General features: G+C 48.9%; 2 protein-coding genes across 2 annotated transcripts; one reads left to right on the top strand and one right to left on the bottom strand.

Moving 5' to 3' along the window:
- Positions 1-2,790, bottom strand: PEX19 (peroxisomal biogenesis factor 19). Its single transcript, XM_075330902.1, has 8 exons — positions 2,689-2,790; positions 2,289-2,392; positions 1,810-1,975; positions 1,631-1,716; positions 1,404-1,565; positions 1,138-1,302; positions 922-966; positions 1-476 (listed from the first exon to the last, which is right to left on the bottom strand). Exons 1-8 carry the CDS (start codon positions 2,738-2,740, stop codon positions 396-398), a joined length of 861 nt encoding a protein of 286 aa, XP_075187017.1. The 5' UTR covers positions 2,741-2,790; the 3' UTR covers positions 1-395.
- Positions 2,791-3,379: 589 nt separating this feature from the next.
- Positions 3,380-14,833, top strand: VPS72 (vacuolar protein sorting 72 homolog). Its single transcript, XM_075331243.1, has 6 exons — positions 3,380-3,550; positions 13,139-13,291; positions 13,508-13,616; positions 13,702-13,878; positions 14,099-14,243; positions 14,357-14,833. Exons 1-6 carry the CDS (start codon positions 3,410-3,412, stop codon positions 14,715-14,717), a joined length of 1,086 nt encoding a protein of 361 aa, XP_075187358.1. The 5' UTR covers positions 3,380-3,409; the 3' UTR covers positions 14,718-14,833.
- Positions 14,834-18,011: the final 3,178 nt, after the last annotated feature.

Genomic DNA, 18,011 nt, shown 5'->3' with positions numbered 1-18,011 from the left:
TTAATTTTACATTTTATTTTACAGTTCAGGTCATGGACCTTCCTCTAAAAAGGCAGCGCACACAAAATTGAAGCCCGTCAGGGTGTGTCCTGATGCCCCTCTTGTTCTCAGTGAGGTGCGAGGGGTCCTGATGAGTGGCATTACCACGTGCTTCTTAGTGCGGGTGACGGGGTCCCGTGTGGCACCATGGACGGATGGAGGCGGTGCCTGATGTTAGTCTCCAGAGTAGTTACAGGAGTTAAAGTGGCAGCACCCTCTTTTCTACATACAGCTCAGTCCCTGTAGGGGGGGCCGCGCTCATTCTCAGCTCCGGGGATCATTAGTGATTACAGTAAGGCAACGTCAGATTGTCCTGAGGCCTGACAGCCGGCGTCCCGCTGCACCGTCCACTGCCATCACATGATCCCGCACTGATCGCCGCTGCCACTGCCGGGATTCAGGTTCGTGGGGTCCAGATCAAAGTTCAAACCGGGCGGCTGCAAGAAATCAGAAGCTGTGTAATATCAGCCAGTAATCGTACGCAGCCCCCCTGCCACCAGGGAGGAGGGTTACCACTGGGCAATAGTGGGTGATGGGCGCCCGTGTCCGGGGGCTAGGAGTGTAAGCAGAGTTAGTAAGCAAGCTGCACAGCCGAGCCAAGAAGCCAAAACCGGTCACAGCAGAGCAGATGACTCCGTCACAGGGTGCCAGGGGGCGGGGATTAAAGTGAACCCATGCCCAGCAGCTATTTATACTCCTCTATACAGGCAGCAGCCAGAAAAGGAAGGATCGCCCCAAAACTGTCATAAAAACTGAGCAATGGGGGACAGGGAAGGGGGATAACTGCGGCCAGCACAACTGCATCTAAGAATGCACTGCACATGGGGTGTGATGCTTTATACAGCTATTAGCAAATGGCTTCAGGAGGATGCGCTTACTCACCGAGTCACCGGCCAGTTCCTTAGGCGGATGTCCGAGCTCTTGCAGCTGAAAAAGCAAAGAAGGTTGTCAGTACCAGTCCCAGAGAAAAGCAGCAACCCCTGCGCTGGCCCCGACAAGGGCAGCGCCCCCTGCTGCTTCCAGCTCTCTCGTCCCACAGAGAGAAGTGCTGCCCTCCTGACCCTATGGCACACAGGTGTATAGCACCGCACCACTCACCTGCTGCATCAAATCCATGATGGCCTCAAACCTAGCGGCCTCATCCCCTGACTGCTCGGTCTCGAAGTGCCGGCAGATCCTGGCCATCAGGCTGTGCTGCTCCTGGTACTTGCGGTACTCCTCGGCAGGCAGCGTGTCCTGATGCGTCTGAAGCCATTCTGGGAACTGATTGATGGGAAGAGGAGAAAGAAGGAAAATTAAATGCCTCAGCTCCCGGGAGAGCTTGGTACACCAGATATGGCCTCCACCATAGGGGCGCCTCTCACCTTGTCTGTGATCTCCTTCAGGGACGGGTACAGGACCTCCTTGGACAGCAGGTTCTGCATGATGTTCTGCATGAACGGCAGGATGTTGCCCTCACTCTCCCCTTCGTCCATGCCCAGACCCTCCATGGCGCGGGACAGCTCCTCCTCCGACAGGCTGGAATTCTGCGAAGCACAAACGGCATCAGCGGGGAACATGTGCCTGAGACCCCCAACGCTGCCCACCTCACCTGCAGGTCATCAGCATTCTTGGCCAGTCCTGTCAGCGTTTCCTTCAGGCACGACGTGAATTCCTGCTGCGACGTCTCATCGCTTCCTGTCCGGAAGAGCAAAGTGACCTTGAAAGCGCAGTCTTGGGCACTCTGCCCTTTGCCCTCTGGCTCAGCACTATGTGACCTTTGCCTCTTACCCACTTTCCCGGCCGCCTCTGACAACCTCTGGAACTGCTCCACCAGGTGCGGCTCTTCCTCCGCCAACTCCTTCATGGCCTTCTCGAACTCCTCTGTGGCCTGTGCGGCGAGCTCGCTGCTGAACAGCTCCTGGAAGAACTTCTCCTGAGACGTGAAGAGGGCGTCCTGCCGGAAGAGAGCACGGGGCAGCGTCCCCTGGAGTCAGGAGACTAAAAGGGAGTAGTCCCCCCAGAATCAGGGAAGGACAGCGGAGCCCCCCCCCGGGGTCAAGGAAGCACAGGGCAGCGCCCCCCGGGGTCAGGGGACTAAAAGAGGGCAGCCACCCCCCCGGGGTCAGGGGACGACAGGGCAACCACCCCCCCGGGGTCAGGGGACGACAGGGCAACCACCCCCCCGGGGTCAGACGACGACAGGGCAGCCACCCCCCCCGGGGTCAGGGGACGACAGGTCGGCTGACGTACGGGGTGGCAGCACTCACCTTAGCGGCATCGGCTGGCGGCCTCTCTGCGGATCTGTCAGAAGCTACGGATGGAGGGGGAGGAGGAGGGGGACAACTCGTCTTTTCGAAATCGTCCAATGCACCTGTCGTAGACAAAAAATGAAGATAATCACACTGACTGACACCAGAGAGGAATTACACACAAAACACCTGACACCAGAGAGCAATAGCACCTCATTCATATGTAAATCAGTCACAGACTACAACTCCCAGCGTGTTCAGACTGCAAGATCTGCAGGAGCAGAGGTAAATTGCACCTGATACCAGAGAGCAGTTGCAGATCCTGCGCACACAGAATGTCAATCATCCTAGATCCCCATAAAGTGTCATCTGCTGGCTGACACCAGAGAGCAGTCGCAGTGCCCCCGCCCCCACTCACTGTCCAGCAGCTCGTCCAGCTCCTTGTCTTCTTCTCCACCGGCTCCGGCCATTTTTCCTGCTTGCTACAGAAGGAGGGAGCGTCCAAATACGTCACCACCGCGCACCCAATAGGACTCTACGTATAAGTAAGGGCAGTGAGGCCGCACAGGCGGACGCCATTTTTAAATGACAACAGAAGGTGACCGGGAGGAGCCGTGTGCCGAGGCTACCACTAGGGGGCGAGCACTCAGGGTTCATTTTCTGTATCCATTACGTTGTTGTCGGCGAATGTAAACACCTTGACATGTATGTATTGTTTCCACTCACTGACAACAAGCACGGGTCCTGAAAATGGTGGGGACTATAATGACAAGAAAGTACGGCCTTTAGGGAATCGCATGGAGCAGTTTGATGTAGCGTCACTTTGTAATCTCATTATTGCTCACAGGGAGAACCAGAATAAAGATGGAGACAAATATAAATAATCAACTTCATTCTATTCACTTCTATATTTTCAATAAAGCAGAAATCACTGTGGGCAGCCATGTTGTGGTTGGCTTTTGGTTGGCAGTAGCTGCACATTGTCGCGGAACTGATAACGTATTTGCGTTCCACCAACTGCCGGATTATATCAATCTCTGCAATTGGCTAAGCCGCTTCTGTGCTGCATTCTGATTGGCTGCGTCGCTCTCCGCTTGGCGCTCGGTTATTTCGCCTTGTTCTGTAGACCCGTCCTGCCGATGACCGATTTCCAGAATCGCAAGATGAGTTTGGCGGAGAGCAGAGCGCCCCGTAAGACGGCGGGAAACCGCATGTCCGGTCTGCTGACCCGGGAGGAGGAGGATGACTTCTACAAGACGACGTATGGAGGGTTCAACGAGGTGGGTGTTTGAAGCCGAACTACCTCTCCCAGCATGCCCTCGTAGGTCTGTAGCGACCTGCAGGCTGTCAGTGAGGCATGCTGGAACTTGTAGTCCTGCTTTATGTTCCACTGTGCTCTACACCCTATACCTCCAAAGCTTTCATCATGCACCAGGAGGCTCAGGATGAGTAGGAGTCCAGGTTGTGACCACATAGATGAGTGCTGAGAAGGGGCAGCCATGGGTGGTATCAGGGACAGTGCCTGGCACTTATTATGAGACGTCTCTGACTGCGGCACTTACATGGCGTCATAGCCTACGATCAGCTGACGTATAACCCTGAGGGTCCCGGGGAAGACTGGTCGGACGTTGTCAGGACATGATGGCGGAGTCCACAGTATATCCTTGCTCCATCAGGCTCGCTTCACATCAGCGGTATTTTGCCACAAAACCGGATCCGTCACAAATGCGTTTCAGTTCCATTCTTTTCCAATGGAATCGTGTCAAGATGCTGTCACGTGCGATTGCGTGCGTCATACACAACCTCATGTGACCGCATCTAGCTGCAATTCCATTGGAAAATAATGGAACTGAAACGCATTTGTGATGGATCCGGTTTTGTGGCAAAATACCGGTGATGTGAAGCGAGCCGGCTGCTTTCACACCTCCGGTTTTTCCTGTGCGGCACAATCTGGTGCTTTGCAGAAAAACCGCAACCGTTTTTTGTTTGCCGCCGGTTGCGTTTTTTTTGCATAGACTTTCATTAGTGTTGGATTGTGCCGCATGGGCTTGCGGTCGGTCTGGTTTTTGCCGCATGCGGCAGATTTAGCCGATGCGGCGGCCGGATGGAACGTTGCCTGGCACGTTGGCATGTTTGTTTTTTTGTCCGGCAAAAAAAAACGCATCGCGCCGCATCCGGCCGATGCGGCGCGAGTTGCAATGCATGCCTATGGCCGCCGCATGCGTTTTTTTACACTGCGCATGCTCAGTAGCCTGCCGCAAGCGGCAAAAACCGGACGGGCCGCATGTCAAAAACTTATGCAAAGGATGCAGTATTGTCGCCGCATCCGTTGCATAGGTTTTAGAGCCGCATTGGCCGGCTCTGCTAAAACCGGAGGTGTGAAAGCAGCCTATGGTGGGGTGGAGAATAACGAAATTGAGAAGACCTAATGACTTCACAACAGAAAGCAACTCCGTCACTGAGGAGAAGGGATGGAGACAAGTGGGACAGTTGACTAAGGATCATAAGGGGAGGGAGAACTGTAGGGACATCATAATGTGTGTGTGGGGATATCATACAATGTGTGGGGGGACATTAGTCCCACTTCAGTCCCAAAGTACAGACCCCCATCACAGCCCTTCATGCTGATGATCTGGCCTGGTATTTTACAGAGAAAATAGAAAACATCCGCAGAGAGATCAGCTCCCAGCCACCAAGCTTTGTGAATCCCATCCATCCCCATATCCCATCCAGCTCATTTTCCACATTTGACCCAGTCACAGAGGAGGAAGTCTCCAGGCTGCTGTCCTCTTCTCGCCCTACCACTTGCCCTACTGATCCCTTTCCGTCACACCTACTCCAGTCCCTCTCTCCGATTGTCACCACTCACCTAACTAAAATCTTCACTCTCTCTTCTGGTATCTTCCCCTTTTCACTCAAACACTCTATCATTACTCCATTATTATAAAAACCTTCCCTTGACCCATCCAGCACGAACAACTACAGACCAGTCTCCAATCTCCCCTTCATCGCCAAACTCTTGGAGCGCCTGGTCTACTCTCGCCTCACCCGCTACCTTTCCACTCACTCTCTTTTAGATCCTTTACAGTCTGGCTTTCACGCCTAACACTCGAGAGAAACTGCCCTCATCAAAATGACCAATGACCTACTGACAGCAAAACGTAATGGTGACCGCTCTCTGCTTATTCTTCTTGACCTTTCTGCCGCCTTCGACACTGTTGACCACCATCTCCTTCTCTCTATGCTCCATTCTATCGGCCTAAAGGACACTGTGCTCTCCTGGTTCTCTTCCTATCTTTCTGGCCGCTCGATCAGTGTATCATTTGCTGGCTCCACATCTTCTCCTCTCCCTCTCACTGTTGAGGTCCCTCAAGGTTCAGTCCTTGGCCCTCTTCTTTTCTCCCTCTACACTGCCCCAATTGGACAGACCATCAGTAGATTTGGCTTCCAGTACCATCTTTATGCTGATGACACAACTATAGACCTCATCCCCTGAGCTCACCCCCGCTGTACTACATAACACAAGTCACTGCCTGACTGCAGTTTGCAATGTCATGTCTGCTCTCTATCTGAAACTTAACCTTTCCAAAATTGAACTTCTTCTATTCCCTCCATCTTCTAACCTCCCTAAAACTGACATCCCCCTCTCTGTGTGTGGCACCACGATAACGCTTAAGCAGCTGGCTCGCTGTCTGGGTGTTTTGTTTGAGACAGATCTTTCCTTCTCCTATATACAATTTCTCACCCTCTCTTGTCGCCTGCTCCGATGAACATCTCTAGAATCTGCCCCTTGGAAACTACAAAAACCCTCACCGTGGCCCTGATCCACTCCTGCCTTGACTTTTCTACTAATTGGTCTCCCCCCTAACTAGACTTTTCTATAGTCCAGTCATTGCACTGGCTGCCCATATATCATAGGATCCAATTCAAATTGTTTGTTCTCACCCACAAAGCTCTCCACAGTGCAGCACCCCCTACATCTCCACCCTCCTCTCTGTCTATCACCCCACCCATTCTCTACACTCTGCAAACGACTTTCGACTAACATCCACACTAATCCAAACCTCCCACTCCTGCATCCAAGACTTTTCCTGAGCTGCACCAATCCTCTGGAATGCTCTACCCCAAGAAACTAGGACGAACCACAACTTACTCAGCTTCATACGCTCCCTAAAATACATCTTTTTAGGGTGGCCTATCACACTCCCTAAGGCTGCTTTCACACACGCAGTTTTTGCCGTCAGGCACAATCTGGCGAATACCAGATAAAACGGTTCCAGCACTGGATGCGTTTTTATCCTCATTGAATTGTGTCATGAACAGCCGGGGTAGTCACTCAGATATCCTGCAGCTGTTTGCTGATTTGTCACAATCACGACCGTTCTCTAGCGCCCCTCTTGCCGGCAGTCCACTTTTGGTACTGCAGGACAATGAACAGAATGAGGCTGCTGAGCTAATAATGCCAAATATTGGAGGTCTCACAGCAAGGGTAAATGTATATATCACCGATTCCCGCTAATGGAATATATATATACCTCGGTACCCTTAATGATAGCACCCCAATAATTCTATGCAATAATAATTATGCTGCCACCACCCAACTTTCTACAGGTAGCTGGGGACCCATTTCAGATAGCAGAAGGCTTTTCGGACGGGTTTGGTTTCGTATATAGAACAGAAGGAAACAAACTATTAAATTTTATATTTAATCTGAGAATAGGCAGTGTTTAAAAAATATACAAGAATTTACAAAAGGGAAAAATACAAATACTGTATAGACAGTTACATAAAAATAAAAGCTATAACCGTGAAACTTACTAAACTCGTGCCATAGATGTAACGTCTGAATTTAGGGAGGGAGGGACTCCCAAGAGAAGAAGATGGTAGAAAGACGGCCAGCATCACCACTTACTGATGCCTTCCAATACTGACTCCCCCCAGAAAGGAGCTAATCACTCTTATGCCCTCAGGTAACCCCCCCTCTCTGTGACCTCATTTTAAGGTCTCTTGTGGGCTGTGCCAAGATTGTCACAAAGTTCTTTAATTCTAGCTTTTCACATATCTTTTCCCCTGGGCCACACAGGTGAAAGATATTAGCGTCCTATTTTATCTCTCGATTTTACATTTACATAGATACCAAACACAACGCATGTAGCATGATTTTACTGGCCAATACTCATTTGTTGCGCTACCAGCGATCTCCAAGTTAAAGGGAACCTGTCATCAGAAATCTTGCACTAAACCTAAAAGACTCCCCCTCTGCAGCTCCTGGGCTGCATTCTAGCAAGGTTCCTGCTGTTCTTGTGCCCCCTTTCTGACCAAAATAAAGACTTTATAAAGTGGTACCTTTTTGTATTCAAATCTTGATAATGGTACACGGCGGCGGGCTCTCTGGTGTCCGTTAGTCTGCCTCCTGTCGCTTTAGGCCGTCCCCCATCACGCAGTTTCAAAGAGGTGACATGAGGTAAGCTGGCCAGCGCTTGCGCAGAACGGTGGATGCGGCGGTGAAAGTGTGAGCACGAGATTATGCGTGCTCGCACATTGCACAGTCACGCGAGAGTGGCACGGCGCATGCGCGAGATTATGGGCGGTGCTGTGATTTTCATCAGCAAGTACCTGCCCATAATCTCGCGCTTTCACCGCCACTCATTATGCCATCTCGTATTCAATGCTGCCCCTGCCCACCGGCGCCTGTGATTGGTTCCTGTTAGACGAGCCCCCACGCTGAGTGACAGCTGTCTCACTGCAACCAATCACAGCTGCCAGTGGGCGGGTCTAAATCTTGCAGTAAAATAAATAAATAAATAATTAAAAAATAACGGCGTGCGGTCCCCCCCCAATTTTGATACCAGCCAAGATAAAGCCACACGGCTGAAGGCCGGTATTCTCAGAATGGGGAGCCCCCCAGCCTAAAAATATCAGCCAGCCGCCGCCTGGAATTGCCACATCCATTAGATGCGACAGTTCCGGGACTCTACCCGGCTCATCCCGAATTGCCCTGGTACTGTGGCTATCGGGGTAAGGCCCGTTTCACACGTTAGTGAAAAACACAGACGTTCTTCACTGACGTGTAAAACTTGCAATTATTCATGGCACACGTGGGTTGTCTATGTGCAATCCGGGCTCCGTTCTCTGTGGTCCGTGATTGCACATAGAGATCAACTCACCTGTGCCCACTTCCGCTCTCCTTGGTGCTGAACACTCCCACGGTGCAGCATCCGGCCGGCGCTGACCTCCGCAGCAGCTGCTTCTGGGTCGGCTGTGTCGTGCATTCATGAATATGCACGACAGTAATGAGCCGTCTCAGAAGCAGCAGGCTGCACAGAGCGTTGCTGGAGCCGAGTGAGTAAAAAGTATTTTTATTTTAAATGTCCGTGTTTTTTGACACGTGCGTCACGGGTGACTCACGGATCACACCATAGTGTGGTCCGTGGGACATCAGTGATTCCAGAAAAAAACGGACATGTCTCCGTGCGGCAATCACGCACACGCGGGTACGCTGCACGGAGACACGGTCAGTCAAAAATCACTGATGTGAGCAGACTCATTGATTATAATGGGTCTGTGTATGTGAGTGATTCTGGTATGTATAAAAAAAGCACAAACATACCAGAATCACTGACGTCTGAAACAAGCCTAATAAAGAGTTATAATAAAGAGTTAATGACAGCCCATAGATGCCACTAAGTCCTAGGTTAATCATGACATTTGTCTATGAAACATCCCCCATGATTAATCTGTAGTGAAAGTAAACAAACACTGAAAAATCCTTTATTTGAAATAAAAGACAAAAAACACCCTCTGTCACCACTTTATTAAAATCCCCAAATAGATAGGTCTGACGTAATCCACACGAGGTCCTACGAAGTTTTCAGCTCTGCTTCATCAGGTTACCCGCGGCCACTGCTGGATTCTCGGTACAAACTGCTACAACGGATCCGTTATTTTACCAGCTCCGTCGCATCAGTTTTACCACAATCTGAGACGGATTAGTTGCAGCAGGCACAAACCGGATTGGGCCTGACGGCAAAAATCGGATGTGCGAAAGTAGCCTAATTGAATTCAATTTACATAGTCTCTCCACAACTTCTCACAACATAACTCAAACTCTACCGCACCCAAAAGCATCTCAAAGATTGGCTGACTGGTTCAGGCAGCCTTTATCTATCCCCCATTTCTTTTGAGATGGCTGTATTGTCATTGTAAATAATGTCCCCACAGTACATTCCCCCCCACACAGTATGATGTTCGTACAGTATATTCCCTCCTCACAGTATAATGTCCCACAGTACATTCACCCCACACAGTATTGTATAATGTCCATACAGTACAGTCTCCCCACATAGTATTATATCCCCACAGTACATTACACACACACACACACACTATAATGTTCTCACAGTACAATTTCCCCCCACACAGTATCTCCCCACAGTACATTTGCCGCCCTCCACAAAGTATGATGTCCCCACAGTACATTCCCCCCCCACACAGTATAATGTCCCCACAGTACATTCCCCCCCCACACAGTATAATGTCCCCACAGTTCATTCCTCCACACACAATATAATGTCCCCACAGTTCATTCCTCCACACACAGTACAATGTCCCCACAGTTCATTCCTCCACACACAGTATAATGTCCCCACAGTTCATTCCTCCACACACAATATAATGTCCCCACAGTTCATTCCTCCACACGCAGTATAATGTCCCCACAGTTCATTCCTCCACACGCAGTATAATGTCCCCACAGTTCATTCCTCCACACACAGTATAATGTCCCCACAGTTCATTCCTCCACACACAGTATAATGTCCCCACAGTTCATTCCTCCACACACAATATAATGTCCCCACAGTTCATTCCCCCACACAGCATACTGTCCCCACAGTACATCCCCCCCCCCCCCAGAATAATAACAATCTTAATTTCTATAGTGCCGGCATATTCCGCAGCGCTTTACAATTCAGAAGTTCATATACAAGCAAGTAACAGTTATAGAAAATGCAATAATTAGAGCAAAAAGCCAACCCTGCTTGTGAGAGCTTACAAAGAGGTGTGGTGGGGGGACAAGGTACAAGTGCTTATTTACAATGACAATACAGCCATCTCAAAGAAATGGGGGATAGATAAAGGCTGCCTGAACCAGTCAGCCAATCTTTGAGATGCTTTTGGGTGCGGTAGAGTTTGAGTTATGTTGTGAGAAGTTGTGGAGAGACTATGTAAATTGAATTCAATTAGGCTACTTTCGCACATCCAATTTTTGCCGTCAGGCCCAATCCGGTTTGTGCCTGCTGCAACGGATCCGTCTCAGATTGTGGTAAAACTGATGCGACAGAGCCGATAAAAAAAATGATCCGTTGTAGCAGTTTGTACCAAGAATCCAGCAGTGACACCGCAGAAACGAGGAACCTCACCTTACCTGCGGCCGCCAGCAATGAGGAAGGAAGGAGGTGGACGGGATGTTACGTCCCGCTCATCTCTGCCCCTCCGCTTCTAATGGGCGGCCGCTTAGTGACGTCGCTGTGATGCCGAACGAACCGCCTCCTTTCTAAGGACACAGCGACGTCGCTAGGCAGGTAAGTACGTGTGACGGTCCGTGACGCACAAACGATGGGGGCGGGTATGCACGCTAGCGATCTCGCTAGCGAGATCGAAGCGTGTAAAGCGGCCTTAAGTGGCAGCTATGGGCTGCCATTAAGGGTATGTGCGCACGTTGCTTTTTACCTGCTTTTTACCTGCTTTTTTGCTGCTTTTTCTTCTGCGCTGTTTAATGCCAAAATGGATGTGTTCTTCTATTCAAGCAAAGTCTATGGGAATTTGGGTTTCTTGTTCACATTATGTTGTTCAAAATGCTGCCTTTTTGTGGCAGAACTTTGGTCAAAAACTCAGCTTTGCAGTGCAAAACCCAAATGGCAAAAACAATTGACATGTTGCTTCTTTGAAAAGCTGAGTTTTTGACCAAAGTTCTGCCTCAAAAAGGCAGCATTTTGAACAACATAGTGTGAACAAGAAACCCAAATTCCCATAGACTTTGCTTGAATAGAAGAACACATCCATTTTGGCATTAAACAGCGCAGAAGAAAAAGCAGCAAAAAAGCAGGTAAAAAGCAGGTAAAAAGCAACGTGCGCACATACCCTAACTCTTTATTATAACTCTTTATTAGGCCTGTTTCAGACGTCAGTGATTCTGGTACGTTTGTGCTTTTTTTTTTATACGTACCAGAATCACTAACATACGCATACCCATTATAATCAATGAGTCTGCTCACATCAGTGATATTTCACTGACTGTGTCTCCGTGCAGCGTACACGCGTGTCCGTGATTGCCACACGGAGACATGTCCGTTTTTTTCTAGAATCACTGATGTCCCACAGACCAAACTATGATGTGATCCGTGGCTAATCCACCTGTCCCCCGCTACTCCCCGACCTCTCCTCTCTGCCAATCCCTTCACTAGGTTTCCATTGCCCAAAGACTCCAGTTCAAAACCCTAACCATGACCTACAAAGCTATCCACAATCTGTCTCCTCCCTACATCTCTGACCTAGTCTCCCGGTACTTACCTGCACATATCCTTCGATCCTCACAAGATCTCCTTCTCTACTCCCCTCTCATCTCCTCTTCCCACAATCGCATCCAAGATTTCTCCTGTGCCTCCCCCATGCTCTGGAATGCTCTGCCACAACATATCAGACTGTTGCCTACCTTGACAAGCTTCAAAAGGAACCTGAAGACCCACCTCTTCCGACAAGCCTACAACCTGCCGTAACCCTCAGTCTGATACAGCGCCGCACAATCAGCTCTACCCTAACCTACTGTATCCTCACCTATCCCTTGTAGACTGTGAGCCCTCGCGGGCAGGGACCTCTATCCTCCTGTACCTGTCTGTGTCTTGTATTGTTTATGATTATTGTACTTGTCCCTACTATACCTCTTTCACATGTAAAGCGCCATGGAATGGATGGCGCTATAATAATAAATAATAATAATACTGTGTTTGGGGGATTGTACTGTGGGACATTATACTGTGTGTGGGGACATCATACAGTGTGGGATAGAATGTACTGTGGGGACATTATACTGTGTGAGGGGGAGATTGTGCTGTGGGAACATTACCGTATACTGTTTGTGGGGGAATGTACTGTGGGGACATTATACTGTGTGTGGGATAGAATGTACTGTGGGGACATTTTACTGTGTGTGGGGGGGATGTGCTGTGGGGACATTATACTGTATGTGGGGGAGATTGTGCTGTGGGAACATTATACTGTTTGTGGGTGAATGTACTGTGGGGACATTATACTGTGTGTAGGGGAGATTGTGCTGTGGGAACATTATACTGTGTGTGGGGGAGATTGTGCTGTGGGAACATTATACTGTGTGTGGGGGAGATTGTGCTGTGGGGACATCATACTGTTTGTGGGGGAATGTACTGTGGGGACATTATACTGTGTGTGTGGGAGATTGTGCAGTGGGGACATAATACTGTTTGTGGGGGACTTTAAAATACAATTTTTTTGGATCACTGATCCCCTCCTTTAAAAAATGCGATAAAATGCAACCATAATTTCATATATACCCTATAATGTACACTCTGCGCAAAGGTGAAGCCGCCTCTTAAGGCTGCATTCAGCCCAGCCCAAACTGTGTCTGGACATTAAAAACTGATCTGAAACTTGATGCACGGCTATATTTCACAGCGGCACCACCCAGTTGTTAAGGGATGAAAACGCTAAAAAATACGAAAAAAAACCATGCTTGTTTTTGGCGTGGGATGGTGCATTTACCCAGTCACTGATGGTACAACATCCCCTGTAATCATTACTGTCTCTGACCCCCTCTTTTTTTTTGCCATCTTTAGGAATCTGGCGATGAGGAGTTCCATCAGGTCCGATCGGAGAGCGAAGATGAGGTGGACTCTGACTTCGACATTGATGAAGGTGATGAGCCCACCAGCGATCACGAGGAGGACGAACCCAAGCGGAAGCGCAGGGTCGTGACCAAGGCATATAAGGTGAGGACACAAGCAGTAATCTTCTAGTGTGGAAACAGTCAGCAATTCCTAGTTGCCTTGCTGAGTGACTCTGGAGACCTGCTGTCACTGATCGCCGGCCTTTTGGTTAGTTTGAATTTGCACAGTTATAAGTGAATGTGGTGGGTGTGTAAAGCATGGTGAAAGACCTCTGTGTGGGCCTCGGTCACTCCTATCACCTTTTTTTCTTCTCCACAGGAGCCAATTCAGCTTCTGAAACCCAAACCGAAGCCCAAACCTGATGCTCCGCCCAAAAGCCGACCGGAAAGGCCGCCCCCGCAGGAGGTCACAGAAGATAGTGCAGACAGTGAGTGTGTGAACACTTCAAGCTATTGCTCCCTGTTATCAGCCCTTTCTGGATCCTGAAGTTTGAACTTGACTTTTATCTCCAGGTCGTAAGCAGATGCGCCAATCTACCACGGAGCACACACGCCAGACTTTCCTGCGGGTGCAAGAGAGGCAGGTGCAGTCCCGAAAAAAGAAAGGACCCCACCCCGACAGACCCCTGACCCAGGAGGAGCTGCTGGAGGAGGCCAAGATTACAGAGGAGATCAACATCCGATCGCTGGGTATGGAAGAGGCAGACACATAGGGCATAGGGGTGAAAAAAGCAATCTCACGAGGTCAGGTGACACCCCCCCCTCCCCCCCAACCACCCACATTAAGGATTTATTGAGGTGGCGTGTGAACGTAAGAGGGGGAAGAATAAAATAGAAAGCCACCGGTCAGGAAGGAGTTAATAATTTTGCTATTCACCCCCCATATACTTTTTATTTTTCTTCCTGGCAGAAAATTACGAGCGCCTGGAGGCAGACAAGAAGAAGCAGGTGCAGAAGAAGCAGCGATACATGGGGCCAACCATCCGCTACCACTCCGTGGTCATGCCTCTTATCACAGACGTCAGCGTGAAGGAGGAAAACGTAGACGTGGAAGGGTGAGTGTAGTCAATATGGCTGTCAGTCGCACATAGACCTATTTGTACTGGTTGGTCGGATTGGCCACCATATTAGTTTTCGGAGGATACCGAGACCCACTCTTCTTTTCCAGGTTGGAGCAAGAGCAGTCCGGTGACTCCGTTGCGCCTCCCGTCGGCAAGTGTTCCCGCACCTTCATCACCTTCTCAGAAGATGAGACATTTGAACGTATTTTCCCCAAGAACAAAGCCCGGCTCCCTGTCCGCGAGCTGTGCCCCGTCACCCACAAACCCGCCCAGTACAGGGACCCCATCACTGACATCCCCTATTACAACGCCCGCTCCTTCAAGATCATCCGTGAGGCTTATAAGAAATACATCACTGCTCACGGCCTACCCAATGCCGCCATGGCTGCTGCCACAACCACGCAGGACACCAGTCAGCGCAACGTGCGGCAGAAAATCGTCATCAAGCAGAGCGTACCAACCTCCTGATCCCCGAGCTGTGCGGGGAGGCACCAACACGGGCGCACAACTCCTCATCCCTTCTGTTTTATTTGTTGGGTTTTTTTTATGTTTTTCTATATAATAAATTATTTTCTGCTCCCGGACCCTCCTGTGTGGCGTAATCTTTGAGTCGTACTTGTTAGTGGCAGCATTTTGGGGGTAAATACTAGTTTAATTTTACCGTATCTCTCCTTCCGGAGGTGGCAATACAAAATATTTTTAAAAATAGTTTTATTTTTGGGGCATTTAAAAAACAAACAACTTTTTTATTGATTTTAAACATACCGTCCCTTTAGCACATAAATAATACACTACCCTACTTATGAGTATTGTGTAGTGGAGTATGTTATATCAGGCAGGGCCTAGTAGGCATCCATAGAAACGAAATTGCCCATAGCAACCAAACAGAGCTCAGCTTTTATGCTAGAAAATGCTCTGAAAAAAATGAAAGCTGCGCTGTGATTGGTTGCTATGGGCTTCCTTTCAGAATAACACTATATTTCCTATTCCATAAATGTGACACCCCCCCCCCCTCCCCCAATTCGCCTCTTTGACAAGAACTGTCCTGACGGCAAAGTCGGTCTTGTTTTACACAGTAACCAGAGTTCAGCTTCTATCTTTTAACATCTCTGTAGTTTTGTAGCAACCAATCACAGTGCTACTTTCATTTTCCAAGACCTGACCTCTGGTTGCTATGGGCAAGAGGGCATTGAAAGCACAAAACAAAATGGCGCCACCTAGACCTCGTTCACAACAGTGTATTTCTCAATAAAAGAAAGGCCAAATAGAGACTGTTTTTTTATCTGCATGAAATATTACTATCATCTTCCAGAACAAGATAATGAAAAATAACAACCGGAATATAATAAATCTAATAAATTAATGTATTCCTCTATCATTCCTGCCCTACTTTATAAATGATTTAAGGAACCGATCTGACTATATATGTGTATGTGTATATATACAGTGGGTACGGAAAGTAATCAGACCCCTTCAAATTTTTCACTCTTTGTTTCATTGCAGCCATTTGGTAAATTCAAAAAAGTAAAGTTTTTTTTCTCATTAATGTACACTCTGCACCCAATCTGGACAGAAAAAAATAAAACGTAAAAATTTTTGCAAATTTATTAAACAAGAAAACCGAAATGTCACATGGTCATAAGTATTCAGACCCTTTGCTCAGACACTCCTATGTAAGGCTGGGTTTACACATAGCGACAACGACGTCGCTGTTACGTCACGATTTTCTGTGACGTAACAGCGACCTTGTAAGTCGCTGTTATGATCGCTGCTTAGCTGTCAAACACAGCGACGCAGCAGCGATCATAACGTCGCTACATGTGCAGAGAGCAGGGAGCCGCGCACACTGCTTAGCGCTGGCTCCCTGCTCTCCTAGCTACAGTACACATCGGGTTAATTACCCAATGTGTACTGCAGCTACATGTGCAGAGAGCAGGGAGCCGGCACTGGCAGCGTGAGAGCGGCGGAGGCTGGTAACGAAGGTAAATATCGGGTAACCACCTTGGTTACCCGATGTTTACCCTGGTTACAGCTTACCGCAGCTGCCAGATGCCGGCTCCTGCTCCCTGCTCGCTTCATTTCGTCGCTCTCTCGCTGTCACCCACAGCGATCTGTGCGTCACAGCGGGAGAGCAACAATAAAAAAACGAACCAGGGCTGTGTGTAACGAGCAGCGATCTCGCAGCAGGGGCCAGATCGCTGCTCAGTGTCACACACAGCGAGATCGCTAATGAGGTCACTGTTGCGTCACAAAAAACGTGACTCAGCAGCGATCTCAGCAGCGATCTCGCCGTGTGTGAAGCACCCCTAAGTCACATTGTCCATTTCCTTGTGATCCTCCTTGAGATGGTTCTACTCCTTCATTGGAGTCCAGCTGTGTTTAAGTAAACTGATAGGTCTTGATTTGGAGAGGCGCACACCTGTCTATATAAGGCTATGTGCGCACGCTGCATTCTTTACTGCGTTTTTGCGGTGCGTTTTTATGCGGCTTTGGGCTCAAAACTGCATGACTTTTCTTCCCCAGCAAAGCCTATGACATTACATTTTTGTTGTCCGCACAGCGCAGTTTTGTTTGACCGCGTTTTTGTGCAGAAAGAAAAAGAGCATGTCAATTCTTTTCTGCGTTTTCCTGCATTTTTCCACCCTTCAAATGCATTTGAAAAATGCAGCAATACGCAGCCAAAGTGCGTTTTTCCCTCTGCGTTTTTCCCGCGGGTGCAGTTTTGTGTGTTTTTAGTGGCAAAAAACGCAGCGTCTAAAAAAAGCAATGTGTGCACATAGCCTAAGACCTCACAGCTCACAGTGCATGTCAGACCAAATGAGAATCATGAGGTCAAAGAAACTGCCCAAGCAGCTCAGAGATAGAATTGTGGCAAGTCACAGGGCTGGCCAAGGATACAAAAGAATTTCTGCAGTACTCAAGGTTCCTAAGAGCACAGTGGCCTCCATAATTCTTAAATGGAAGAAGTTTGGGACCACCAGAACTCTTCCTAGACCTGGCTGTCCAGCCAAACTGAGCAATCGTGGGAGAAGAGCCTTGGTGAGAGAGTTAAAGAAGAACCCCAAGATCACTGTGGTTGAGCTCCATAGATGCAGTAGGGAGATGGGAGAAAGTTCCACAAAGTCAACTATCACTGGAACCTTCCCTCAGTCGGACCTTTGTGGCAGAGTGGCCCAATGGAAGACTCTCCTTGGTGCAAGACATATTAAAGCCCGCAGAGTTTGCAAAAAAAAAAACACAAAAAGGACTCCCAGACTATGAGAAATAAGATTCTCTGGTCTGGTGAGACAAAGAACGTTTTGGTGATAATTCTAAGCGGTATGTGTGGAGAAAACCAGGCACTGCTCGTCACCTGCCCAATACAATCCCAACAGTGAAACGTGGTGGCAGCATCATACTATGGGGGTGTTTTTCAGCTGCAGGGACAGGACAACTGGTTGCAATTGAAGGAACGATGAATACGTCCAAGTACAGAGATATCCTGGAAGAAAACCTCTTCCAGAGTGCTCTGGACCTCAGACTTGGCCAAAGGTTCGCCTTCCAACAAGACAATGACACTAAGCACACAGCTAAAATAACAAAGGAGTGGCTTCAGAACAACTCTGTGACTATTCTTGACTGGCCCAGCCAGACCTCTGACCTAAACCCAATTAAGCATCTCTGGATAGACCTGAAAATGGCTGTCCACCAACATTCACCGAGGATTTGCAAGGAAGAGTGTCAGAGGATCCCCAAATCCAGGGGTGAAAACCTTGTTGCATC

This window comes from Anomaloglossus baeobatrachus, chromosome 12, assembly GCF_048569485.1.
Source record: "Anomaloglossus baeobatrachus isolate aAnoBae1 chromosome 12, aAnoBae1.hap1, whole genome shotgun sequence".
NCBI lineage: Eukaryota > Metazoa > Chordata > Amphibia > Anura > Aromobatidae > Anomaloglossus > Anomaloglossus baeobatrachus.
Note: the sequence above shows the minus strand (reverse complement) of the source record. Positions and strands in the feature narration are given on the sequence as shown.

Excerpts from the sequence above, each read along its gene's own strand:
- PEX19 (XM_075330902.1), bottom strand. The coding sequence starts at position 2,740 with ATGGCCGGAGCCGGTGGAGAAGAAGACAAGGAGCTGGACGAGCTGCTG. Across the intron at positions 2,393-2,688 it reads GCTGGACGAGCTGCTGGACA|GTGCATTGGACGATTTCGAA; the intron begins GTGAGTGGGGGC and ends TGTCTACGACAG. Across the intron at positions 477-921 it reads AGGAACTGGCCGGTGACTCG|CCGCCCGGTTTGAACTTTGA; the intron begins GTGAGTAAGCGC and ends GATTTCTTGCAG.
- VPS72 (XM_075331243.1), top strand. The coding sequence starts at position 3,410 with ATGACCGATTTCCAGAATCGCAAGATGAGTTTGGCGGAGAGCAGAGCG. Across the intron at positions 3,551-13,138 it reads CGTATGGAGGGTTCAACGAG|GAATCTGGCGATGAGGAGTT; the intron begins GTGGGTGTTTGA and ends TGCCATCTTTAG. Across the intron at positions 13,879-14,098 it reads GATCAACATCCGATCGCTGG|AAAATTACGAGCGCCTGGAG; the intron begins GTATGGAAGAGG and ends TCTTCCTGGCAG.